General features: G+C 34.8%; 1 protein-coding gene across 6 annotated transcripts in view; it reads left to right on the top strand.

Moving 5' to 3' along the window:
- The first annotated feature begins 2,773 nt into the window (after positions 1-2,773).
- Positions 2,774-26,733, top strand: part of IntS1 (integrator complex subunit 1) — a 131,518-nt gene continuing 107,558 nt past the window's right edge. The window contains exons 1-4 of one of the 6 annotated variants that reach the window (XM_089100106.1): positions 2,774-2,783; positions 16,722-16,913; positions 20,129-20,559; positions 25,047-25,288. In XM_089100106.1, coding sequence (XP_088956232.1) covers positions 16,730-16,913; positions 20,129-20,559; positions 25,047-25,288 — 857 coding nt within the window. In that variant the 5' untranslated portion in view covers positions 2,774-2,783; positions 16,722-16,729. Of the gene's footprint in view, positions 2,784-8,182; positions 8,368-8,388; positions 8,468-9,369; positions 9,560-16,721; positions 16,914-20,128; positions 20,560-25,046; positions 25,289-26,733 lie in introns of those variants that run through there. The other 5 variants (XM_089100103.1, XM_089100101.1, XM_089100105.1 and 2 more) reach the window with 5 other exon arrangements.

Raw genomic sequence — 26,733 nt, 5'->3', positions numbered from 1 at the left:
AATCAGCGATCAAGACAATCTTTTACATCAGCTAAAGTGTTTGGGCCCTACTGTTGCAGTTTCTGGCTCTGTCTCATCAATTACTGGATTGTATGATCACCTCTCGCAGAAAATAGATCTGGAAGTAAAAGCTTTGAACAGAGAATGACGGCTAATTCCACATGCAGGAAAACTGATTCGACTTCATACACAAAATAACAGCGATCTTGTTTTATTCTGAAATTTACTTGGGAAGTGCAAGAATGGTGCGGGCGATTTTATGTTCCAAGTTGTGACGCAAATGATGAAGTTCCTTATGGCACTTCCACATTTGAACGCATCAGCTGAGAGACAGTTCTCCTTGCTGAAGTTAATTAAATCACCTTCGAGAAACACTCGAAGAAACACTTTTTTCACTAATCCATGTAAATCGATACGTCAAAGATCCCTCAAAATTGGAAATTCCTCGTGCTCTTGTGAATTCTGCAAAAAAATGGAAACAGGATGTGCAAGACCAAAATGTGACAAAAATTTTAACTTTGTGAGGACTTGGCTTTATTGTATCTGATTGCAGTTTGTAGCCTATGATATTTTAAAATGAATGAATATATAATTGAAACTATGTTGTTTGACAGTGACGTAGATCCAGGTAAGGAGCCCAGGCTCTCTTATTATAAGAAAGTTCTGGCCTTAGAAAGGCATAGGGGTTTTGAGCCCAACTTATGTTAATTTCTGCTCGTTTTGAGTTTGACCCGGTTATTTATTGTAATTCCTGTTCGTTTTGGGTTTCATTTATTTATCGATGCTCAATGGCTCCAGGCAGAGTGAACAAACTCACTTTTGTTACATCAATTGTAACTGAAGGGATGTAACCGCTGATTTAAAATTGCTGGTGTTGTTAAGCCATGGTATCTGACTTGTATACAGTGTTTTTTTTTATGTTGTTACTTGTTTTTTTCACTTCCTTTTCGTATGTATTTGATGAACAGGAGATGTCCGAACTTCAAACTTTGAAAGTTATACACACATTAGCCGAAATCATTAACAAAAAGAAAATGACTAAACACGAGATTTTATAGGAACCATGCGATGTTAAACATAAGCACAACATAGGTATCCCAGGGTCTAGTGGCTAAAAATGATACTTATACTTGGTCTGATCAACGGTGAACAAAAACACTTTCCGCACGGCCTAACAAATCCCTGTTTTGTCATATTATTCTTGTATGTTTTTAGCCAACCATTTAAAAATCCTTACTAAAATCAAGTCGAGGTTGAACGTGCTTGGTGAAGTGGAATTTTTATTATTATTTTTAATCAGAAAAATCGGCACGCCGTGGCGTGCCGCTGGTCAGAAATTGGAGGCGCGCCGCCAAAAAAAAATTCGGCGACCCTGGCGGCGCGACGCCGCCGATACTAAATCACACTTCGCCGCCGTCATGTTGGCGTGGTGCGGCTTCGGGGACTACTCTTATATCTTAAGTAATAGAATGAACAATCGTTACCAATAAACAAAAACGTATTGGGAGAAAAAGACTTTCTCTGGATCTTTTTTATTAAAGAAGTAACATCAAAATTTCCGAAATTTGGGAAGGGTAGGATAAACTTTTATATGAAAATATAAAAAGGTCATTTTTAAAATTGTCATTGGTGTCCTAGTAATTGAACTAGCTCAACTAGAGTAAAAATAAAATAGTTTATATGTTTTTGGAGAAAAAATTAGGGTTATGAATTGACAAGAAAAAAAAAGAAAAAGTAAATATTTCTATTACACCACCGATAACAAATTTTCAGGGTAAAATTCTACTTTAGCTACTTTTAACTGTCTTGGAAAGGGATTGGGTTGGGAAAATAAAACTTTCATTGTTGGGTCTACAGGCTAAAGTATGTCCTAGGAAGGTATTTTGAAGTACTTACATTCACTCCTTCTCTCTCTAGAGGGTCCTGACCTTTGATGACCTTTAAAAATCTGTGTGTTATAATGGTGAAACCTTGCTAAATAGATCTTGTTTAAATGAAGTACAACAAAATTGTTTTCAACTTCACAACTTTGCTCAATCCCAATTTATGAGATTTTAAAGGTATGCAAATACATTTCCTAAATTTAGAAAAAAAAAATACTGATATGGCTTAAAATTCTAGCCTACTCAAATAACAGGAATTGCATTTTCAGAACTAAATCAAGAGAAAAAGAAACTGATCACTGAAAATTAAGGTAAAATGTTGTTTTGTCAAATTTTCAATAGGTATGACCTGTCATGTAGGCAAATTTCAAGACCCTCTAGAGGTAGAAGGAGGGAAGGTAGGTACTTCAAAGTACCTTCCCGGGACATACTTTAGCCTGTAGACTCACCCCAGAAAGTTTCATTTTCCTAACTTAACCCCTTTCTAAGATAGCCAAAAGTAGCTAAAATAGAATTTTACCATTTTCAATGATCGGGTTATAAGCCAAGGGTACGAATTTAAGAAAATACATGCAGGAAGCAAGGATTTTGTTCTATTCTCAGCATAAAGATGCGAAAAGACATTTTGCAAAGTTCCAAGGGTATTTTTTGCTTGAGAAACAACAAAACATCAATCTAAAGTTATTTTTCCGGTACTAGGGGGGTAATTTTACCCCCTTACTATGTGTACACCTGTATTGAACATAGTAAAGAAACATAACAATTGTTAATTACACTGATAAAGAGTATTATAATTCTAGTGATTCCTAGTCAATAATCTAGTGATTTATGAGCTAATCTAGTGATTTTTTTCTTAAGAATCTAAGGATTTTTTTCACCCGTTGGCAACCCTGACTAAAGGTAAAAGAACTTAATAGGCGGCAATACAACATCAACACTTTAAGAAATTAACAAATTAATTTCTTGTGAATTATTGTCTCGATTAATCAGTAGCTGTGCTGAACCCCTCATGCTCAAAATCCTCCTGAGGCCCATACTGTGGTGTTTTTTTTTGTGGATGGTGAAGTTTTCCCCACAGTAGAGTGCAGACGGTCTGGTATCATACTAATATCCTTTCCTTTTTAGCTTAAAGCTTATTCAAAAAGGCAATGCAAAGAACTCCCCCTAAAAAAAAAGATCCCTCTGGATCCCACCCCAAACATAAAGAAATTGATCCATTTTCGCCCCATCTTGGCTGGTCAAGCTCCCTACCACAAAGCTCACATGAAAGCTCAAATCCTGAGAATAGGACAATGATCAGTGTTGGAGCAAATGTCACTATGGATGATAATGGCTTTCAAGAGGTCCTTTCTAGGAGCTCCAAAAAAAGGAAAAAAACATCCCCAATTAAAAGTATTTCCCCTCCGCCTGTCCAAGATTACCCTTCCCAAAACTTAGGAATTTACCTCAAAATTTCTCCTAATACCCTCTTTGAAATAACAAAGATTACTACAATAAGGGTTGCAATTTTCAAAATGTTAAAATCAATGTTTTCTCTTAACATTCACCGTGATGGATCTTTGCTAATAGCTGTCAAAGATCAGAAATCAGTAGATATAATACTTAATCTAAAATCTCTTTTGAATACCCCAATTAATTCTTCTAAATGGAATCCAAAACAATCCCCAACAAAAATAGTAGTATACAATGTTCCCCTAGAAATACCAATTCAGGAGTTAAAAGGAGGGCTGGCAACGCAATCCCAGTTGAAGATGTTACCCAACTTGGTAAACCTAACTCTATTGGCCTAAAAACAAGTAGATCTTTCTTATTTACACTGAAAGAAAAAATTAATATCCCAGAAAAGTTATTCCTATTTGGGCAAATCAAACCGCACAAGGAATACAAACCAAAGCCTAACCAGTGTCAAGAAGTGTCTCAAACTGGGACACACAACAAATAAATGCAATGAAATTCTCCTAGCGTGTAGTAATTGTAAAACATCCCATCCTAAAGAGTTGACAACTTGCAACAACACTCAGCCCACATGTATCAATTGTAAAGGCCCACATGAATCTACCAATAAATCACTATGCCCTGCATATGAGAAAAGAGCACTAACACTCCAAATAGCATCAGAGAAGGTCATTCCATACCCCTTCGCAGCTATGGAAGCAAATGCTGCCCAAACATACCAAATACAGCCCATAATGAAATCAAACAAAACTCACAAGTCAAACACTCCTAACCCATCAAGTACCCCTTACAAAACACCATCCTTTAAGCCCCCTAGCTCACATCTCTAAAAACGAATCACCAAGCCAACTAGCCTCCTTGCCTAGTGAGATCAGGCCGGCCTGGCACCCCCTCCCAACAAGAAACAAACCAGAAACACTGCCAGGAATTAATCCCTTAACTGACAAATTGGATTCACAGCAAAACATGCAAACCCCAAATATATGCTTATTCATTCTAAACTGCAATGCAGTTCAGGCCGTGAATATACAACAACAACAGAAAACAAAAATCATTGCTGAATCGGCCAAAATCTACATCCCTAATCCTATGCTCATTCAAGCAAAAAAAGATCTTGCTCTACTATTAACAAATCTGAACGTTGATACAAAGTCATATGAAAATTAAATTAACAAAGCAGCGTATATCAATACTTCAGTGGAACATAAGATCACTTACAGAAAATAAGCTAAATGAACTAATATCTTTTATGAATAATAATTCCAATGAAATTGCTTGCCTCCAAGAAACTTGATTAAACCAAAATCAACAAATTAAGTCTCTGGGATATACTATCCTGAGAAAGGATAGATCATCAGAGAGAAAAGGAAGTGGAGTAGCCTTAATAATTAATAATAATCTAAAATTCTGTGGCATCAACTTTCCAGATTTTGTAAATGATGTTGATGTAATTGGCATCAGTGTTTGGCTGAATAATACAAAAACTTACATAATAAGCTTTTACAACCCTAATGGCCAAACTACAGATGCAATGGATTTCTTCAGTTATATAAAAATTCATAATATGTTGAAAAACATAATTATTTGTGGAGACTGTAATGCCCACAGCCGTTTGTAGGGAAATAGAACAGTAAATAAAACTAATAAGTTCATTGAGCGTATAATTTCAAATAATATTGATTTAATTGTTGTTACCCCTCCAAACCTGAACACATATTTCAACCCCAAAAGTGGCAGTTTCTCCACAATTGACATAAAAATTGTGGAATTAAATATTCTGAATAAAATTTATATAAATAGAATTGATAGTCTATGTACTGACCACTTTGCCATAGTTTGCTCTCTAAACGAACCTGGTGAATCTCTATCACGTACCTCCAAATATATCAACACTAAAGCAAATTGACATATGTTCCAAAATAAGCTAAATGATGAAATTACAAGTTTCACCCAAAATTCACGCATTTCAAACGCAACAGTTGACACTCAAGCTGAAATCTTGGCATCTTTACTAACAAATACAGCTAATCATGCTATCCCCAGGACAACACCCAGGAAAACAATCCCTAAACACATTCCTAAAGCATGGTGGTCAAATGAGTGCCAAAATAAATGGAGAACAAAAAAGGCAGCTAGGAGAACATTCCTAAAAAACCATCACCTACTACATATTTAAAAAAATTACAAGCAGAATCTAATCTAAAAAGGACTATAATAAATGCCAAATATAACTACTGGAATAATTTTGCAAATAATTTGTCCAGAGAAACACATGAGCCAATTATACATAAAGTTATAAGCCACATCTGTGGGAAAAAGACTTCCCCCAATCCACTCCTGTATGAACTTATACATAATAATACCCATTATGACAATGATAATGAAAAGGCTAAGCTATTTGCCACTCTTTTTGTTAACAAGCTAACATCAAATAATTGCAGCAAAACATCCCCAATTCCTATGAACCCTAGTTACCAACCTCGCCCAGGATCCGAGTATATAACCAGCCCATTTTCAATCCAGGATTTGAATAATGCAATACATCATATTAGGACCAAGACTAGCGGCAGCTATGACAACATACACCCTACATGGATGAAGAATCTCACCCCTTCATACAAACAGGAACTTCTAAATTGTTACAATCATGCTTTGGCTTCATCTACATTCCCCAGTATCTGGAAGTGTTCGTCCCTCCTACCAATCCTAAAGAAAAATAAACCCAAAAATAACCCTGAGTCTTATAGGCCCATAATGATTAAAACTGTAATGGGGAAAATAATTAATAAAATTATCTATTATCGACTCCTGGTTTGTTGAAAAAAATAATATGATCCCTCACACTCAAACTGGTTTCAGGAAACAACACTTCTCAACAGATGCTTTCATATTATTAACAAATGCAATAAATGAATCATTCTAAAAAAAATAATGTCCTAGTCGCAGCTTTCCTAGATTTTGAAGGGGCATATGACAGTGTGAACCACCAAATCCTCTTAAATAAACTTGCAAACCTTGGACTACCCTCCAAGGTAGTATCTCTTATAAAATCGTTCATAGAACTGCGAAGTTTCAATGTTTGTGTAGGTTCAACCTCATCACCTCAAAAGACAATAACCAAAGGCCTTCCTCCGGGAGCAGTCCTCAGCTGCTTCCTCTTTGCCCTATATCTCTGGGACATGAACCCACCCCACACGAATCTTCAATATGCTGATGATCTGGTACTATGGTCATCTGGCAACACCTTTGAGATTGCACAGTCGAAGCTGCATAAGGCACTATTCCAGTTTGAAAATTTTTTCTCAACATTCAGATTTACCCATTACATGTACAAAGTCAAAAATAATCCAATTTCAACGAAAGTAACACCATCTTAATACACGACTAACTCTAAATGTAACATTTATTTCAGAAGATTATCATATTAATTACCTAGGTATTGTGCTTGACCAGAAACTTAACTTCAATCTCCACATTTCAAACACAATAAAAAATGCTATAAAAAAACAATTATACTAAAAAGACTTCTTTCCACACCCTGGGGCTGTAAGGAGAAAACCTTACTCCAGTTTTATAAATCACATATAAGACCCCATATTGACTATGGGCTCATCGTCTATGGTGCATGTGCAAAGTGCAAAAAATTGAAACAATACAAAATGATATAATACGTCTCATATTTGGTCTTAGGAAACCCACAAACACCAAGTTTCTGCTAATGGAGAGTGGATTAACAACAATAAGGGAGAGACGTAGCTTTCTCTTGATAAAACATCTTACAAAAATTGAATCAAATAGCTCACACACTCTACATAATTGGTTAAGAAATCCAGCCATGTATAGAGGCATTGCAAATGAGTATGCCAATATTCAGAAGAAGTTTCCTGTACTCGCAAAGTCCATTGCACCTACTTTCCCCCCATCCCCTCCATTGAATTGGACAGTCCCCATAATAAATACTGATTTCTCAAATTGGACTAAAGATTTAACCCCCATTGCTTTTGTCCAGAAAAAATTTGCTGAACTTAATACAATTGCTTATAAAAACTACTTCCAAATCTTTGTTGTTGGGTCCAAAATGAATAAGAAGGTAGTAAGTGGTGCTTTCCTTCCTCACCTGAAAATTGCAATGGGTGAGAGATTGTATACTAGTGTATCCATAATGTCTGCAGAGTTAAATGGCATAATCATAGCATTAGAACACCTTATGGAAAACCAACCTCTGATTGCTAATTCTAATAATATTATAGTTTATTCCGACTCTTTATCAAGCCTTGAGTTGCTGTCTTCAGCTCCTCAGTATAAGTTGGATATTGACAATTATCATTGTCTTAGTATTATCGATAATATTGCTTCAAGAGGCATAAGAACTTATCTTCAGTATGTTCCTAGCCACTCTGGTATAAATGGTAATCATCAGTTTGATGAAATAGTCAAAAATGCTTTAAATATCGGCCAGACAAGTGGGAGACCAATCTCCATTACAGATATTTACTGCTTGAGGCTATCAGATACTATGTTTAATAAAAATAATCCCAGCCTTTCCTCATTTCCCAATAAGGATTTTTCTAAGATTTATCATAGACTTTATTCTGGAATGAATAGCCTAATTCTCTTGTATTATCGTATTAGTTTCTTAATTAAAATGGTTCATTTCCCTTGTCCCCTCTTTGCACGTATTGTAATATGAATAATGAAACAATTGACCACTGCCTATTTGAATGTAATATGCTGATGTCTGCACAACATACCTTGCTTTCTAAACTTTTAAATTGCTTCAAACACCACAAAATCTCACTATCAGCCAAGAGCCTAGCATAGAGCATACACACAGAGCATAGAAGTCGAGATCTATCACCTTATATTTGAACTCCTTGAGTCGAAAGATCTACTGAAAGATATCTGAGAATATCTAACAAATAAGAGACAACCAAAGCCAGTAGCTCTGTAGCCCACAGAGTGAAGGAAAAGAGCTAAATAGTGTCGACTGAAAAACCCGCCTGCTGTGAAATAGAAGAAGAAAAAGAAGGTTATTTATTAGTTATCTTGTTGGGAGCTGTGGGTTCTGGGCGCTGGGCTTTAAAGTATCGTTTGTGTTTATTTTACCTAACTTGATCACATTCTAATTGGTAAATATCTACCAAATCATACTATTGACTTACACATAAAGTGAATATAGACCACTCCATGCCTTTTTTTATGCTGATTACAAATATAATAATCATTTCTATCAGAAATGAATTTCAGCCCCCCCCCCCCTATATATGCCAATTCAATAAAGTTTAAACTTACCTCCCATTCACATAAGAAACAAAATTTGCCCCCACCCCCCGTAATGTAGAAATACATACCCTGAATTGGCATATATAGGGGGGGGGGGGGGTTAAAATAATTACTATAATAAAGGCTTATTATATTCTTAATCAGCATAAAAAAAGGGGTCAATATATACGAAATCATATTAGCCTATTGAGTTAGGACTAAAGTGAATACACCATTTGATGCCTTTTTTTTGTGCTGATTATGAATATAATAAGTATTTCTATCGGAACTGAATTTCAGCCCCCCCCCCCTATATAGACTATACCTAACCCAACCAAACCTAACCCTGAATTGGCCTATATAGGGGGGGGGGGCTGAAACTCATTTCCGATAGAAATGCTTATTATATTCGTAATAAGCATTAAAAAAGGCATCAAATGGTGTATTCACTTTAGTCCTATCTCAATAATATGATTTCGTATATATTGACCAAAAAAGGCATCAAGTGGTATAGCCTATTCACTTTATGCGGAAGTCAATAATATGATTTGGTAGATATTTACCTTCTAATTTAGTAAGAAACCCCTCACCTAGATTTTAAATATTTTTAATCCCACTTTCTTTTACTATATATTTTAAAAACAATTCCTATGGTCTCAGCAGAATTTTAAGCCATACCATGACTTTTTTTTCAAATTTAAGAACTAGTTTTACAAAACTTTGAAACTTAATCAGGATTAAGCAAGTGTGAAAGGTTCAAAATGCTTTTATTATGCTTCATTTATGATGTAGATGCCCTCAGTTATGCCCTTTGAAGAGGAAAGGAGTGGAGCTAGATACTTCAAAAGACCTTCCCAGGGTATTATTAAGGCTCAAGATCTTTCATTCACCTAAGTTGACGGTTTTCCAAGATAGGAAAAAGCAGACAATCTAGAATTTTACCTTATATTGACAAAAGAGTAATTATTTTAACATAGCCTATTCTAAACTACATACTATTATAGAAAACAGGTAGTATATTTGAATTTCACTTTTAATATTGTTCCAAACATAAGGATCCTTCCCATGACAATGGCATCCCTGTTTCCCTCCCCTAGAAGCCTGGAACCCAGTCATTCTTGATTTTATCAATGTTGTCATCATAGGCCTAATTAAAGGAGAGGATTTAAAATAGCCTATATTTTCTTTTTATAGAAACACAAACAATGCTCTGGCCTTTAGAAGTTTCAAAGGTTTTAACCATACTCCTGTTTTTCTTTGTTTATGTTCATCTGAAATTTGACTTGGTTACTCTTTTAAATTTCTATATGTCTTTGGGACTCATTTATCCATTTATAGCAGTATCTATTGTCTTAATGTTTGATATGATTCTTTGTTGTAATTTCTTCTTCTTTTTTGGGGGGGGGGGGGGGTCAATTACTGTTGATAGCAATTTCTATCCATTTTAATATATTCTCTGAGGCCAACCTGACTCTTATACATGATAATGGTAATAAGGTTACCTAAGCTATGGATGTCAGGTAGGCTATTGTGTTATCTTGGAACAATAATTTTGACAGGACCTGTCATCATCAGGTTCAAATTCAAGACTCTTATTTGAACCTGATGATGACAGGCACAGGTCCTGTCAAAATTATTGTTCCAAGATAACACAATACCTGACATCCATAGCTTAGGTAAGCTTATTACCATTATCATATCCATTTTAAGTTTGACTTATTGTATGCCTTTACTTCTGCTTGTCTTAGGTTTTAATATGACACTTTACATTTCTTTGAAAAATTTCATATTTGGAAAACATTCCAAAAAAATTATTTTTATTTGTGTTCAATTGACTTAGTTTTACTATTGGTTAATATGAGGAATATTTTTGAGGTATTTTCAGTTTCTCTGCTTAATAATTACAATCCTGGACTCTAATTATATTTTTGAATAGAATTTGGGGTAAATATCTACCAAATCATATTATTGAGTTAGGAATAAAGTGAATACACCATTTGATGCCTTTTTTTTATGCTGATTACAAATATAATAAGTATTTCTATTGGAAATGAATTTCATCCCCCCCCTATATAGGCTATACCTAACCTAACCCTGAATTGACATGTATAGGGGGGGGGGGGGGCAGAAACTCATTTACGAAAGAAATGATTAATATATTTGTAATCAGCATAAAAAAGGCAACAAATGGTGTAGTAAAATTAGTACTAACTCAATAATATGATTTGGTAGATATTTACCAAATTTGGATATTCAGTTGAAATCTTTCATCAGTTGCAGTTTTGTGCAATAAGTTTTTGTGCTGCAGAATTTAGGATAGATGAGCAGGGAGATTATCATTCTATGAATTAAAATCCATGCAGTTTCTTGGTCATTTATAAGGCTGAATCCATCCTGACCTCATTCTGTAGACACCATTAAATATACAGGTATCTTAATCCACTATTTAACTAAAATTATTTGCTCATGCTATGCTTTGTTGAAACTGTTTTTTAAATAAAATAGTGTCAGGATCATTTATTTAAAATAGTTCTCCTGTTGTTTTTAAAGAAAAAGTGGAAAAATTGTATCACAAATCCATACAACTAGATTGCCATTTCCCCCTCCCATTGATGCCCTTGGTGTTAAGGCTAAAAAATATAGAAGAAAAAACAATGTTGGGTTATATTGATATGGCATGAAGTTGTTCATTATTTTCTTGAATAAATTTTTCTCAGAAATGGAAGTCCAAATCCAATTATAATCATTAGAAATTCAGTATATTTTAACTAAATATAGAACCAGTCTGTATCAGTATAGAAATTGAGGTTATTTATATTGGATTTAAAATATCAGTCAATATACAGGCAGCAAAAAGTTACACCTTAACCACCATAGATAACATGTTATTTTTTACTTGATATTTAAGTATCTTTTGGTTAAAATGGCATTATATATTTTGACATTGGTGATCAGACCTTTACTTATGCATTTTGGTTTGTTTTTTCCATTGTTTTTTTTTTTTTCCTTTTTTTTTTTTTTACAGTATTCCAATACAAAATTTAGAATTTAATTTTTGGTGTTTTTGATTAGAATATACAATCTCTGTATAGAATAAATTCCCATTTTAATTTTTGATTATGATTGGATTTTTTGTCTGCTAAAATTATATTTTTGTCTTGTGACATCACAATCTTGTCTTCTCAAACAAAACCAAATAAAAAAAATGTTTTAGAGCAAACAAAGCAAACATTTGGATTTAAAAGAGAAACATGACACTTATCTTCTAATACAGTGTATCTGATTAAAAGATCATTATTGTCTCCAAAACAAAATATCATGGATCAATTTTCATAGCATATTCTTTTAATCCTTGTCAAGAATGACCTGTAAGAAATGTTACCCAAAGTACTGTGATCAATTCCCTAAATCCTGGGTCAGAAATTTTTCTTCAATAAAATAAAAAAAGATCAGAAAAAAGGTATCCTGCTTTGTCTGAACTTTAAAATTACAGATTTTTAAGTTGTAGACTTCAAGCTAAAAGATGTTTTTTCAGTTGTCCAATGATAAAGAACAGTTGTTTGAATAGAAAATATAATATAAACAAAGAAATTAAATAGAAGCCTTATAAAAAAAAACTGTATCATAAAAGAGGGAGGCCTTCTAATTGTGTCTCATCTTTTTCAAAGAAAGAATAGACTCAAGAGCACAGCAAAGGCTTTTCTATTTGACAAGAAGAGATAAAATAAGAGAAAAAAAGAAACAAGAATAAGGATGGTTTATGAGAAAACAGTGGATAAGCTTGACACAATGCTAAAATGTAGGACAGCAAAGAAAAACAAGGTAATTCACAGCAAATAAGAAAGAAGAAAAATGTAAATATTTCAGCCAATACCTCTGCTCAGCTGCCCCCAGTGCTAAAAGACAAAAAAGAGAAGGAAAGAGCTACATGGTGGCTTGTATAGACAGTTGGCAGTGCTCCATTTAATTATTTTAAATTTTTCTTAAAACTGCTTTGTCAGAAAAGAAGTATTGTTATGATTTCTTTCTATAAAAGTTTACAACTAGCAATAAATTAAATAGTCAGTAAATTGGCAATTCTGCATAACATCATTTCGCTGGTCTTAAGCCAGCATTCACTTATGTACTTAGCCAAACATTAATATCTAACCATCATTGCTTTAGACTGATTGGGACTGCTTATAGAAGAGGAAGAAAATTATGATTAGTAGATAATGATTATGCCTTAAAATTGATGTCTAGCTAAACATGTGTCCTGAGGCGAAAATAATTTCAATGATTTAAAGAACATGAAAATTGGAACTTGGAATGTTATGACATTAAAAATGACTATTGTATCGACATCTTGACTGACGAATTCAGACGATTCGAACTGGATTTATTAGGAATTTCAGAAACTCATATCCCAGGTGTAGGAAGTACGAAATTAGGTGATATAGAATTTGTTTACTCAGGCAGGAAGGATGCGGTACATAGACAGGGAGTAGGGTTCATGATGGATAAGGAAGCTGCTTAGCCTTGTTTAGGCTCGGAAGGTATTAATAATAGAATACTAATTGCTTATTTTATGACTAAAAAGCTCAGGGTATCAGTTATAGTAATATACGCCCCTGTAGAACTGACTGACAGAGATACTAGTGACTCAGATGAATTTTACTTACAGTTACAGGAGCAAATAGACAGGGTCCCAGGTAGAAATATGATGTTATTACTGGGAGATTTTAATGCCCAGGTTAGTAGAAATAGGGATAGAGGGTATCCCAGCCTAGGTTAATTTGGGATAGGAAAAGAAAACAGTAATGGATACAGACTTGGTAAGACAGTAAACCTTATTGATTATGTTATAGTAAACTGAAGACTGGCAGGATCAATACAATATACTAGGGTATATAGGAGTGCTGTTATTGATGTAAAAAGTAAAGATAACCATGTAGTAGTGTCTAGGGTTAATTTAAAGCTAAAATTTCGAAAGGGTAAGTACCTCCCAGGAAGTTATGATGTTGGTAGAATCCAGGATGAGAATTTTAGAGAAACTTTCCAGGAAAAGTTGAATACTAATGTTGAGAGTTTAAAATTTTATAATGTGGAAAATGGTTGGAATAATTTTAGAACAATAATTTGTGAAGTTGCTGAAGGTGTATTAGGGAAGAAAGCTAGAACTGCAGCTAAGAATATTAGTGAAAAAGCTTTAAGTTTAATAGAAAGGAGAAAGGACTTGTACAAGAATTATCTGAGTGATGGATTGTATGAAAACAAAAGAAATGTAAAGAAAGTGGAGACAGCATTAAAATATGAACTAAGGAGGTGTGAAGTGGAGGCCATGGATAAAATTGCCAAGGATCTGGAAGATGCAGCTAGATGGCATAATAGTAAAATATTGTACTGGCACATTAACAAATTGAGAGGGAGTAGTCAATCTGGACTTGGCCCAGTTAAAGATAGGAATGGGGTTGCAATTAGCGATAAGGAAAAAACTAAAGAGAGATGGGCCAAACATTTTGAGAATTTGCTTAACCAAGATAGAGTTGCAGGAAAAAATATAGAGGAAAATGAAAAAGTTTGTGATACCTTGGATGTGAAGGAAGATTTGTTTTGTGAGGAGGAGTTAGCAACAGTACTAAAAGGATTAAATAATAATAAGGTTCCTGGTGCTGATAGTGTGGTAAATGAGTTTTTTAAATATGGTGGCTCTGAGGTTAGAAATAAGTTACGGAAAATTATGAATATAATTTTTGAAAAAGGGTAAGTTCCTGACGATTTTAAAAAAATCCTTAATTAAGACATTTTGTCAGAAAGGTGATAAGAGTGAGCGTGGTAATTACAGAGGCATTAGTCTGATCTTTGTAGGTAGTAAATTACTTAGTAATATGATACTTTTCAGACTGAGAGATGCTGTAGACAAAGTTTTAAGAGAAGAGCAGTGCAGTTTTAGAAAAGGTAGACAATGTGTTGACCAAATTTTTACTCTTAGGTTAATAATTAAGAATTGCCTGGGTTTTCAAACACCTTTGGTCCTCAGTTTTATAGATTATGAGCAAGCATTCGATTCTGTTGATATAAGAGCTTAAGTAAAGGTTTTATCCTTCTATGGTATACCAGAAAAATACATTAAAGTGACTAGTGTTATGTACAAGAATAACACTGCTGTGGTTAAGGTTTCAAGGTTCAAGGTTTAATTTTAAAATATCTGTACAAAATAGACATAAATACAGGGTAAACGCCGGAGACACAAGGTCGAATGACAAAAACCCGGTACATTAATCGGAATAAACCTGTTTGACAACAAAAAAATAAATAAGAGTTATTCCATGACTCACCAATAGACGGACACCCACCCCACAAACCCACCGACACCGGGCAAAGATCCACCGAAAATACCAATAAAAAAAAAACAAAAAACACAAGGATAGAATGAAGTTGCTTTCTTATATTTGGAAGAGATTTGCTGCAATCAATAAATGGCAGATGAAGACACCATGAACCCGTGATTGAAAATAAGGGGGAGAACCGTGATCTCTCTGTGCTTAATTTTAGGTGCTGAATGTTCCATTTATGACGGGTTTCATAAGAATGGGCATGTTGCACAGGGAAAAAATTATTCGAACGAAAGTACGTAGGAAATGAGGTTAGCAGCTGGTTTTGTATTAAATCAGGAGTTAAGCAGGGTTGTGTTCTATCCCTCTTTGTATGGATTATTTTGATGGACTTTGTTTTAAGGAGCACAGGAAAGGCAATGGGAGACCACGGAATCAAATGGGGAGAAAAAAGCCTCCTGGACTTAGATTATGCTGCTGATTTAAGCATCCTAGATGAAAGTGTGAGCAAAATGAATGAAGTTTTAGAGGTTTTGCAAGTTCAGGGTGCTAGAATTGGTTTGAAAATTAATGTTAGGAGGACTAAGCCACTAAGGCTAGGAATAAGTGAAGATGAAAAGGTGACGTTGGGTAATGAAAAGATTGATTGGTGGGCAGCTTCACTTATCTTGGTAGTATTATTATTAAAGATGGTGGGAGCAGTGAAGATGTGAAATATAAAATAGCCAAGGCTCAGGATGTTTTTACACATTTAAAAAGTCTGGAAGAATAGGAATATAAGTCTGCAAACCAAGATTAGAATATTAGAAACTACAGTGATGACAGGGGTCAAATGTGACTCTGAAGCATAGACGCTCCAAAAAGAGGATGAAGATTTGCTAGATGTTTCCAGAGAAACTGTTTAAGGACTATTCTGTGTACTTGGCTGACTGACCGTATTTCAAACAATAGGCTATACGAAAAATGTGGTTCAATACCGCTCTCTAGGGCTATAATGAAAGAAAGGTTGAGGTGGCTAGGGCACGTTGTGCAGATGAAGGATGACAGATTGCTGAAGATTTTTCTTTTTGGCCAACCATCTAGGGCTAAACAAAAAGCAGGTTGTCCCTGTCTGGGGTGGGAGGACGTCATAAAGAAAGATTTAAAGGAAATGGGAACTTCGTGGGCAGGTGTAAAAAGGGAGGCTTTAAAGAGATTGGGGTGGAGGGGGGGGGGCGTGCGTAGCTGTGTTGGCCTCAGGTGGCTTGGTGCTGCGATGAGTTGTTAGTAGTAGTAGTAGTAAACATGTGTGTGATTTAGGGAGTAAGAAAAGCTTAATTTTGTAAAACCTGCTAAAGGCAATATTTAAAACTAGATTAAAATAACAAATGTCTCCTCTAGAAAAGAACTGTTTTAGAATTGTTCTTTATTCAGAAGCTTGCAGATAGGGATGTATTGATAAAGCTCTAACAATGATATCAACCACAATTATTTGACTGATTCTAGTACTTTGACAAACTCAAGTACACTTTGGTTTGTTTGATGGTGATGAATAAAGGCATTCCCAAGAACATTATATTGATTACCATAAAGTTTGTAAGAGATCCAAAAAATTCTTTTAGTGACTAGCCTAGAGTCTCAAACCTGACAGCTCGGATTTTGTATAAAAGAGGAAAGCTAGAAATAAAACTCATATTTTTTGTTAAAAAAAAGCTAGAATATTTTATAATTCCGTCACACTTAGAGCCTGCTTTAAAAATTGATTGAGTTTTTTATTGAATGAGAGATTTAAATTGGTCAAGTCTTTTATGGTATTTTTCCTGTTAAGGCATTAGCATGGCATCAAAAAGCAACAAGTCTAAAATCCTAGGTTTTACTGGAGAACTAATTGCTCTTGGGAGCAAGCAAGCAAGACCTAGTGATTCATCTGCAGACTCTAAGAAAATATCTGGTACAAGCAGCCCTCTCACAGCTGGTGTAGGAGTATCAAGCAGCATTCCAAAAACTAGTTCTTTCTCTAGTAAGTATTAAGGTCTACTTAACTAGCTCTTGTCCAGTTTGGTTTATGTTAAATGAATTATTTGTGTTGGGGCCATCCTTTACTTTATCTGTCACAATTCGATTCCATTCTTATCATCCTTGAATAGCCATTTCTTTGCACAAAAAATTCAATCTCGTAATTATGGAGAAGTTTCTTGGCACACAAGTTAATCTTATCTGGATCCTGTTTTTACAGGATCCTATAAACACAGGATGTGCTTACAGGATTACACAGTATTTATTTTTTTAAACTTTTGTGTATTCCTGTAACCTCTCTATATAACATAGATAATTGTACATACTCACAGGGGACTGGGGGGGGGAAGTGGTCATTGAATGAATTTCACTTGTGTTTGACTTAATGCTACTATTATTTTGTAACAATAATCATTTTGGCAAGTAACTCCCAACTTTGTTTGCGCATGCATGCCTGGAATAATGATTGAAACTTAAGAACTCCCTGGCAGTCAATCATGGTTTGAAAAACAAAACATCTTGTCCCTGGAATTTAATGGGAAATATAAAAAAGTAATAAGATCCCAAAATTTTAATTTTTTTTGGAGAAGTTTTTTTTTAATATTATGTATGTGAAAATGGGCCAAATTTTTTGTCATCAAATAGATTTTGTTTGTTATATGTTGTTCTGGAATTATTTGAAATCTTGGGTATTTTATTTGTTTTCTTATAATCTCTAATTATTGTACAGCTCTCAGCTTCAACCCATTTTTTTCATTCCTATAAGGTTACAATAAGAGCAACTCGAAAATGTTGAATAAAGTGATCGACTCAGAGGTTGTATTTTAATCCGAATCTCCCAAAAGGGAAAGATGAGAGTAAACAACCTTCTTGTGGTCTATGTTTGGAAAAAAGACAAGGTAAGATAGTCTTAGTTTCCAAATGGCTCTCACAAGCAAACAATGGTGAACTTGCATATCTTGTAAAAAAAAAAAATAATAATGCAACAAAAGAAATGGCAAAAAACAAAGAAAAGTTAATAAAGGAACAGTTATAATGGCCAGTCAGAAAAACTACAAAACATATCCAAACTCGAAAAATTTGGTATAGTTGCAAAAGATTTCAGTTTCTCATTCATCTATAGCAGCGGGTCTGTCTCCAATTTTGAAGACTGTTTGTGCTCTGCTGCACTTCAGACGTTTCTACTGAATGTGGGCGAAGATGAAAGAGACTATGATGATCCCCCCGTGGCACTTTCTATATATGCCCCTCACCACTGATCCTTGTATGGAGTCATGTAGTTGCACTACAGGGTTTATTAAGCATGTCTGGATAAATGCGAACTGGCCCTTTTACGCTTTGAATCTAGTACGCATACTATCAGTAGTTATCATTACCCCGTAAATCAGTGCCTTAAAAATTGAAGATGCTATTATTCCTTCTTTGAAAACGCATGTGAAAAATTGAAATCCTCTTTGGAAAATTCTGTCAAATTAAAATTTCTCAGCTTCAAAGATATTTTCCCTTAATCACTGTGGGCTTACCATTATACGAAATTTTTTGGTAGTCTAAATTACGCGGTTCATACTCTTTTTCTGGTCTTTTCTCATCCGTATTACCGTCAAAGTTATTGCGAAAGCATGTAATACCAGTTAGTCGTGAAAGTTTTGTAAATTCTACTTAGCAGTTACTGTCGAAGTTGATAGAACTTGATGGTATTTGTTCTTTCTATTTGTGTTTTGCTGTTGTAGTTTCAAATGTGGTTGTGTCAGTCATTGTTCCCCGGTTCGTTTTTTTTTGTGCGGTACCACCAGTTTGATCCTCAGGAGCGGGAAGGACCCTCTATCCTGCAATTTATATAGGTCAATCACTGTTGCATGTAATTTTCGCCTGCTTTTTCAGTACGTTCTGCTACCATGTATTATTAACCATGTTGATAATAATTTTAATAAATTTGCTTACAAAAGCCACATTGTTTGCCAAAAAGTGCATTTTATGATTTTTAATTTATTCTGGGATGCTTCATGAAAGGGATATGAGCTTCTTCTATGTGCACATAGTGTGTCTAAAGCCTTTGATGCTCTTTCTCCCGTAGAAGCTTTTTTTGGCATAAAAAAGCTTGCTCTTCCCAAGGTTACATTTCATTCCTCAATTGTTTTTGATTCTTTTAAAATGTTTTTGGTATACAAATTTGTTTATGCGTTTCAAATCTGAGAACTGTGTGCTTAAGAAAATTAATGTATGGTTAGGCTTTAGGCAGGGAGAGGGGTTTCTCCTTACACTTTTAATGGATATTTGTTTCATGTACTTTTGTCTATTTTTTTGCTGGTTTTTATGGGGCTCTACGATAATATTAAGAGTTTGGAATGGCCGATGTAGGTAATTATTCAATGCTAAACGTCCTTAAATTTTACACCTCATCAACCGTAAAATAAAATACAAGTGAATAAGACAGCCATACCCGTCAGCGGTTGATAACCTTTGAAGCTTTGGTGGTACTACGAAAACACTAGTTTTATAAACGAGCCTTTGGTAAACTCAAGTACTTGGAAAATGGAACTCTTTCGCATATTAATGTAATGCAATAGTTGATCTCCATATCACACATAAATGACACTAAATTAAGCTAAAGGTATTGAAATAAATAACTGTGAAGAAGAAAATAGCTGACTACTCACAAGGAGCAAGTTGGTTCTGTCTAAAATGAATATTAGTAATTTCATTCAGACTGGTCGAAAGGATTACAACGATCAGAATGATCCTACAGCGTTTAGTGGTTAGAGGGACCGTAGCCTGACTTTTAACTGTGGCAATCTCTTTTTGTATTAAGTTTGGCTTCATTATTAATTTCAATTTGTGTTCGTCTTATGTTTCATTTATTCATTCATATTTGGTCGTCTTAAATTTGAATTTTACATTCATTTAAATTTTCGTTTGTTTTAGGTTTTATTAATTCATTCAAAGTAACTTCTGTTCGTTGTAAGGTTGACCTAGTATATGAGTTTATGTCAGCTTATTTAGGTTTTAACATTGCTTTTCACTTTTTGTGAATAATTTTTTGAAATTATAAAAAAAAATTAATTCGTAAAAAGCTAAAGAAATGCAAACAAAGAAGAGGTTATTCTCGATTCTTTTTTTCTAATTTGCAGATGTTAGATCCTAGAATAAATGGCTTTTTCTTTGGGCTATCCTGAATTTTTGATGATTAGGTTTATTACTTATTACTATTATATTTTTGAGGTTTCGAAAAAAAATGGGAAAGTGATTCAGCTACAAAAAAGCTGAAGGCTTCTGGTTCCTTCAGCCAAACTGAAAAAAGCAGAAATGATGCTTGGGAAGAAATGGCATCAGAAGTAGTTCCAAGTGAGTTCATCAATTCGATCTACGAAGCTGAAGTTGATTCGGATGAAGAAAGAATTGAATCTCTCATCTGTGGCTGCGTTAAAGCTTTGAAAAACTCTAAACCAAAAGCTGAGGCAATGTTGACCTTTCAAATGGTATATTTGGCCAAGGTTCGTCCGAGTTATTTTTTCACTGAGTATTCAACTGAAGCTGTCTCCTGTTTGCTGCGCCACAAAGGTAGAACGTCGATACAAGTGATAGTAACTGGAGTCAATGTATTAATGCTGGCGTATGAAAAAGAGAAAATCTGGCCAGAATCCTTTGTAAAGGTATGAGACATTTCTTGCGTATCTCTATTTTTCATTTAGTTAATAATCTAGTCACAAAGGGGCTTATGTGTGCACGCGCGTATACCAAAGAATATGGTATCACAATGGTTTTTTTCCCTCAAGGGAAAAAAAGGAAAGTTGCGATCTTAGGCTTCTGGTTTCAGTATTCAAATTGGGTGTTTCGGAATAATCTTGAGGAGACCGAATAATCTTGGGAAGAATCTCGGTGGGGCCGAGTCCCCTCTGGTTTTCAACTTGTCACGTCAATAATAAAGATTTTTGCAAAGCCAAATGCAAAAAAGAAAAATATTTGTTTGGTTTTTAATGTCCTGTCACGTGACTAATATAGTTGTGCAAGCTGGACGATCTAGAGAGGAAAAGCACCTGAAATGTTTCCAGAGAATGATAACTATTTAGATATTCTTCAAAAGGTAAGTCTTAAGATTTAACTACCCATATCATTTTGCCTTTTATTTTTTTTTTACCTTGTTTCGTTCAGTGCCTTCTGAGGTATGCAGGGTACGAGTGAGTAGCCTCTACTTTTTTCTCAGGTGAGAATTCAGTAGATTTCATCTGCCTTTGTATGTATGTATGTATGTATGTATGTATGTATGTATGTATAAATTTATTGCCCGTCATAAATGTAAAATACAACACTGATGGAGTACAAAGAAGGAAAATGGAAAAAAAACAAAATAAATTCTGACAAATACAAACAGAACCAAAACAGAGAAGCACAGACAAGAAGAAAAGAAAAATTACAAATAGGGGCAATAATATATAATAATAAACCTATTATCAAAGACGGACATTTTCACCGCGGACACTGGACTTGTAACTCCATACCGCAAGGATAGTGAGCTGTTATTAGTCCAGAGAGGCAGCCTTAGCAAATATTTCGCATACTTGTAGAAACACTTCCGTATATCCCTAATATCTGAAGCAGTAAGAAGAGACCAAAATGGTGCAAGGGCAAGTAGATGCAGAACAGCAAATGCATTATAAACGCTAGCTAAGATACGTCGGTCAAATTCAAGCTTTAATGCAACTTGTAAACCATACGCATCCCTATCTTTTCTGGCAAAAGGATCTTTCAACGGTTGACGTTTGGCGCAAAAATTTGACCCAATCGATACACCAAGATATGTCAGTGTATATTGTGCTTTAATATCATGTTCACCTACTGAACCTTTGTCGGGTAATCTGAACGGTGATTGAACACCAGGAACTCAGTCTTACTCTCATTAAATCGAAGACCTATACGTTTATACTCCCTATCGAGAATTCCAAAATTTTCCTCAATTCCAAAGGCTGTTGTACTAATATCAGGGATGCCATCAGCATAGTTAGCTAGCGAAACATCAATACCATTAAATATACATGTGGTTAGAACTTTCTGCTGTGGCACAATGATAGTATTATTAAACAAGGGGGGGGGGAAGTAACAGCGCCCTATCTAATGCCTTTTTTACTGGAATTGAAGGAGTGAGTTCCACCGTAACAGGTGAGATGGTAACCTTAACTTTGGCATTTAGCTTTTTATGCATATCACGTATCGATTTGATGACAGAAATATTGACTCCACGCTTATAAGCAGTCAAGAAGATATGTGGATGTATACCGGTGTCGAAAGCTCTAGATACGTCTAACCCGGCAAAATATACTACCTCATTATTTTCATGAGCATGTAGAAGTAAATTAGCAATCAAATGGTAAGCATGGTCACGGCCTACTCCTTTCTTGAAGCCGAATTGGTTATCCGGTGTATAACACTTAACAGATATCTCGTCAATAATTAGTAACTCAAAAACTTTGCATAAAACCGGTGACACCGTAATTGGTCTAAAAGAGGAACATTGGTCCTTGGGCTTTCCTCTCTTTAATACCGGGATTATTACACCAGTAATAAGCAAATCAGGAACTATACCACAACAGAATATCATCTGAAAGAATAAGGTTTGTGCAGATTTGCCTACTGATATAAACTCCTAGCAATTTAGTTTTAGCTGATTATGGGTTTGCATTAATGCTGTTTTCGTTTCTACCATAATTCTTTGGCCAATAATTTGCTCGGGGGAATGAAAGGGAAAGTTTTCCAAATCTCGCGTTTTCATGCAATTTCGCAAAACGGGTGTCATTTTAATAAGAAAGTTGAAATTCTTAGGATTTTGAAAATTCTACTCCTTTTTATGCTGTTTGGAGTTGAATTTATGCCAAAAGATTTTCTTGCTGCCGTTAAGTAGTTTAAGTGGCTTCCTTAAATATTTGAGTGGACTAACTTTAAAAATTTTAAAGGGCATTTTTTTTTGTGATGGATACAAGAATTTTTAAAAAGACAACATATCTCCAAGCTAGATAACCTGAACAATGTGAAGTCGTGGTATTATCGAAACACCCCTTTGAAACAAAATATGAATCTAAGTGGTGCATTTTAGACTTTCGTTATGTACAAGCTAAAGTTGATTTGATCTGAGCAACAATTTTCTATTTTGTTCCATTTTCCGGAAATTGTTTTCCAATTTATTTAGTTTGCCAGTACTTCTTATTTGTGTAGGGCTAAAGGTATATCATTTTAGTAAAACGGATTAAATATATCTCTTAATGTCTAAGCCAGTGGAAATCGAGAAGGTAGCACGGTATAAAATTTGCGATTCACTGACAGCAAAGCGTTACCGATTAAAATTTTGAAAATTCTGGATAACCTTAAATTGTGTTCAAATTCAAGTTATTAAATTTCGAATCTTAATTAAATCTCAAGTTCCTTTTCATCCTGCCAGAAATTTTTCGGAAAATGGGCAGATTCATTTGTTAATTTTTTCTTCTGTGTTATAAATAAGCTAAAGCTTGGTTAGTTTAGAGAACTTGAGTTAGTTAAAAAAAATAATGATTGTTCTATTTTGTAAAATTATGTTTTTTATGTTCAATTAATGTAAAACAAAATTAAAAGAAAAAATATATGCAAATATTATTTTTATTTTGATTTTACATCTACCTCTAATTTTGCTGACTGGCTAGCACGCTAGACCTGTAATCCTTTGTCCATAAGGACAGGGGTTGGAGTCCTGGTGTCGCTGGTTATTTGGTTTGGAATGGGGGTCCGTGGCGTGACTCTGTAAGCTTAGCCAGAGTTGACCCATCTCTAAATGGGTTCTTGGAGAAATCTGGGGAACGTGAACAGGATGTGTGTTTGAAAGCCCCCATTACACTTTCTGGCTGAAGGGCCATGAAACGGAGATCAGCACTGCCGGTACGTACTGTAAAGACCAATGCCATATTCTTTACTCTTACCATACTCTGTGATTTTACTGGATAATGCTAGATGGCGTTTGTTGTTTTGTCTCAGAGACGATCTCGAATTCCCTCCCTTACCAGTCTTCTATGCTATTTAGCCTTAACCTTTTTAAAATCTTCAGTTTCACAATGTTATGTTCATGAAAGAATCTGGGCACGTTACTTTCTCTCTACCAAAGCTTTCTAGTTTTGGAAGTGCTATTTAATATTCTAGGCTATCAATCTGACGCGTAAAAATATTAAGACTGGCATTTCTTTAAGTGCTCATATACTGGTTTAGCATTCATGCAGCAAAATATCAAATAAGTGGCCTAGTTGCCTATCTAATTTGCTCTACAGAAAAATTGCAGAGCAAAGATGAAAAAGAAAAAACACCATTGGTTTGGGTTATAATGTATCAGCCACCTGGTGGAAAAGATTTAAGTTATTCGTGTTTTCTTGTTTCTGAATGCATGAACAATTAGTAAACATCTTTTTTTAAAGGAAAAAAGAATTATTTTACGTCTTAAATTCTTTTTATTTTAGTTTAGGAGGCCAAGTGTTATATTAAGAAAAATTTCAAGCGGGAGCACAAGGTTAAGAATCAGTCAAGTGTCCTGACGAAAATAAATGTATTGACGTCGTCAAGTCCTTGAGTTATTCAACCTGACAGTAAAAAAAAAAAAAAAAAAAAAAAAAAAAAAAAAAAAATCATAATAAAAAAAGTATTGTTGATCAATCTTTCCTCTGAACATTCAAATATCTCCAAATTTTTTAAAGGTGATTTTTATCTTGTAACACTCCGAACGGTTAATGTTTAAGTTCGCTGTGCAGGTTTTTTGTATACTATTTTCCTGCAGTTTCAACCTAAGACGCTTTGCTACCAATTGATAGCTGAGATTCAACTCTGTCCATCTACCGAATCATTTTTTTTTAGTTTGCCGTAATTTTTTTGGATTGCGAAATGCGCAAGAACATGCAAAACTATGAAACTTTTCTATTTTTAAAGTAAGTTTCTGAGAAAAAGGCCATTTTCTCAGAAAAGCCAAAGTGGTATAATAATTCTGGCTTGGTGAATGGATAGACATGAACCTAATCAATCCAGTATCTCTTTTCGATACCAGTTACTGCTCTAGGCTTGTCGTAAAGTTGCATGTTTTGTTCGGGAACAAAAACCTTAAAACAACTTATTAAACAAGTTCTCATTATAATTTCAGTTATACATAGAAGATTCTATTAATGATAGAATCTGGGTGGATCGCACTGAATGCAAGCCTTTTGTAAAAAATATAATAACAGCGTTCGGAACGCGTTCACCCTCAAGATCTGCTCCACAGATGGATTCAACTCTTAGTATTCCTCGAATTGAAGCATCTGGGTCTCCTAATCCCGCAACTTTCGATGTTAAAGATGAGACAAGTGCATCAGTCGATAGCTACGATTTGGCTGTTTTTCCCAGGTACATTTTGTCGCTAGTTAATTAGGAAAATGTAGGCTAAGGGAGAAGAACCTATCACCTTATCAAATGATTTAGAGTTAAATGGCCAGTACCCGGGGATCAAATTAAATGCGGTTTAGCGAATAATTTGATACATCGTCTCATCTGTGCAATAAGGCAACTGCTTCTATTAGCGCTCTATGCAGCACCAAGCCAACAGAGGGCAACACAAGCTGATGTGCACGCTACCCCTCCATCATTTAAAGGAAATTGGAACTTCATAGCGGGGGCAAAGATAAGGATTCTTATGGTCAAAAATGATAAATGTGTGTGTTATATACATTTATTGTTGTTTTTATTTTATTTTGGTGAAATCGATTTATCCTTATTATTTCGGTTTAACAAGTTCAACTGGTGTACAACTTGTATTGTTTTAAGCACTTTGTACATTTTTGATTTCTTGTTTCTTTTATACTTTTTCAGCTGGTTGATCTTTATCATAGAAAAAACGTCAGAACCGCTTTATTTTTCATTTTGTTTTTCAGCTGGTTGATATTTATCATAGAACCGCTTTGGTCTCTTTATGGGGCTGATTATGACTTTAAGTAAAATAGTATCAAGCCGGTTTTGTCGCCCTCCTGTAACATTGGGATGTTTTATTTATCCCCGAAACAGAGGGTGAAATTGCAGCTCCTTTTTCCTTAATAGAGGGAGCGCTTTTTTCCTTAATAGAAGGGCCAAACTCTATTAAATAAGTAGTTTGATTTTAGTCAGTATGTGTGTCGCGAAAGAATGGATTAAGTAAAAAAGTTACCTTGAATTGTTCGTGTATAAACATTTTACGGAAGTAAATTACCTATGATTTGGGTTGGTGATGAGGCTCCTAGCACTTCTCTTTACGAAAAAAAATATGGCTCGACTCAAGTTAGTATATTTTTCATGAGAGAGCGGATTTGGTATCTTGGACGGATCCTTGGGATGAACAGTCCCTATTCATAGAAGGGTTCACTAAATATGGGAAAAGGTGAGCAAACATCAGGAGCCATAATTCAGACTGGGTTGAGATATAATAAAAGTTACAAGGTTTTGGAGGTTCCTCGAGATGAGGTCAAAGTGAAAGCATTAAACAGGGCAAAGAAAAAAGAGTGTTTGTCAGTATGACGATCTCATTTCACTTAATGCTTTGATTTGGTCGTAGCAAAAGGAATATGCAAATTATTTATCTGAACTTTTTATCGTTAATGAGTTTTAACGTTAATAAGTTGCACAGTAGATTTTCGATAAGTTGAATCGCTCAGGGATTTCAAGTTTTGAAGTCAGTAATTAGTTTGATATATCGATCTTTCAATGGATCTGAGCTGTGTGTACAAAAGAATAGGAACAAAGTCGAGGTGCTATTCTTTTGCAACTGCTAGCTTAAAAAAGCCTGGACTTCATTTTGTCGACCTATCCTATCTTTTAGCGCT

The sequence above is a fragment of the Artemia sp. Qi Xiang Cuo genome, chromosome 14 (genome assembly GCF_049724085.1).
Source record: "Artemia sp. Qi Xiang Cuo chromosome 14, ASM4972408v1, whole genome shotgun sequence".
NCBI lineage: Eukaryota > Metazoa > Arthropoda > Branchiopoda > Anostraca > Artemiidae > Artemia > Artemia sp. Qi Xiang Cuo.
This window is presented reverse-complemented; position numbering and strand designations above follow the sequence as displayed.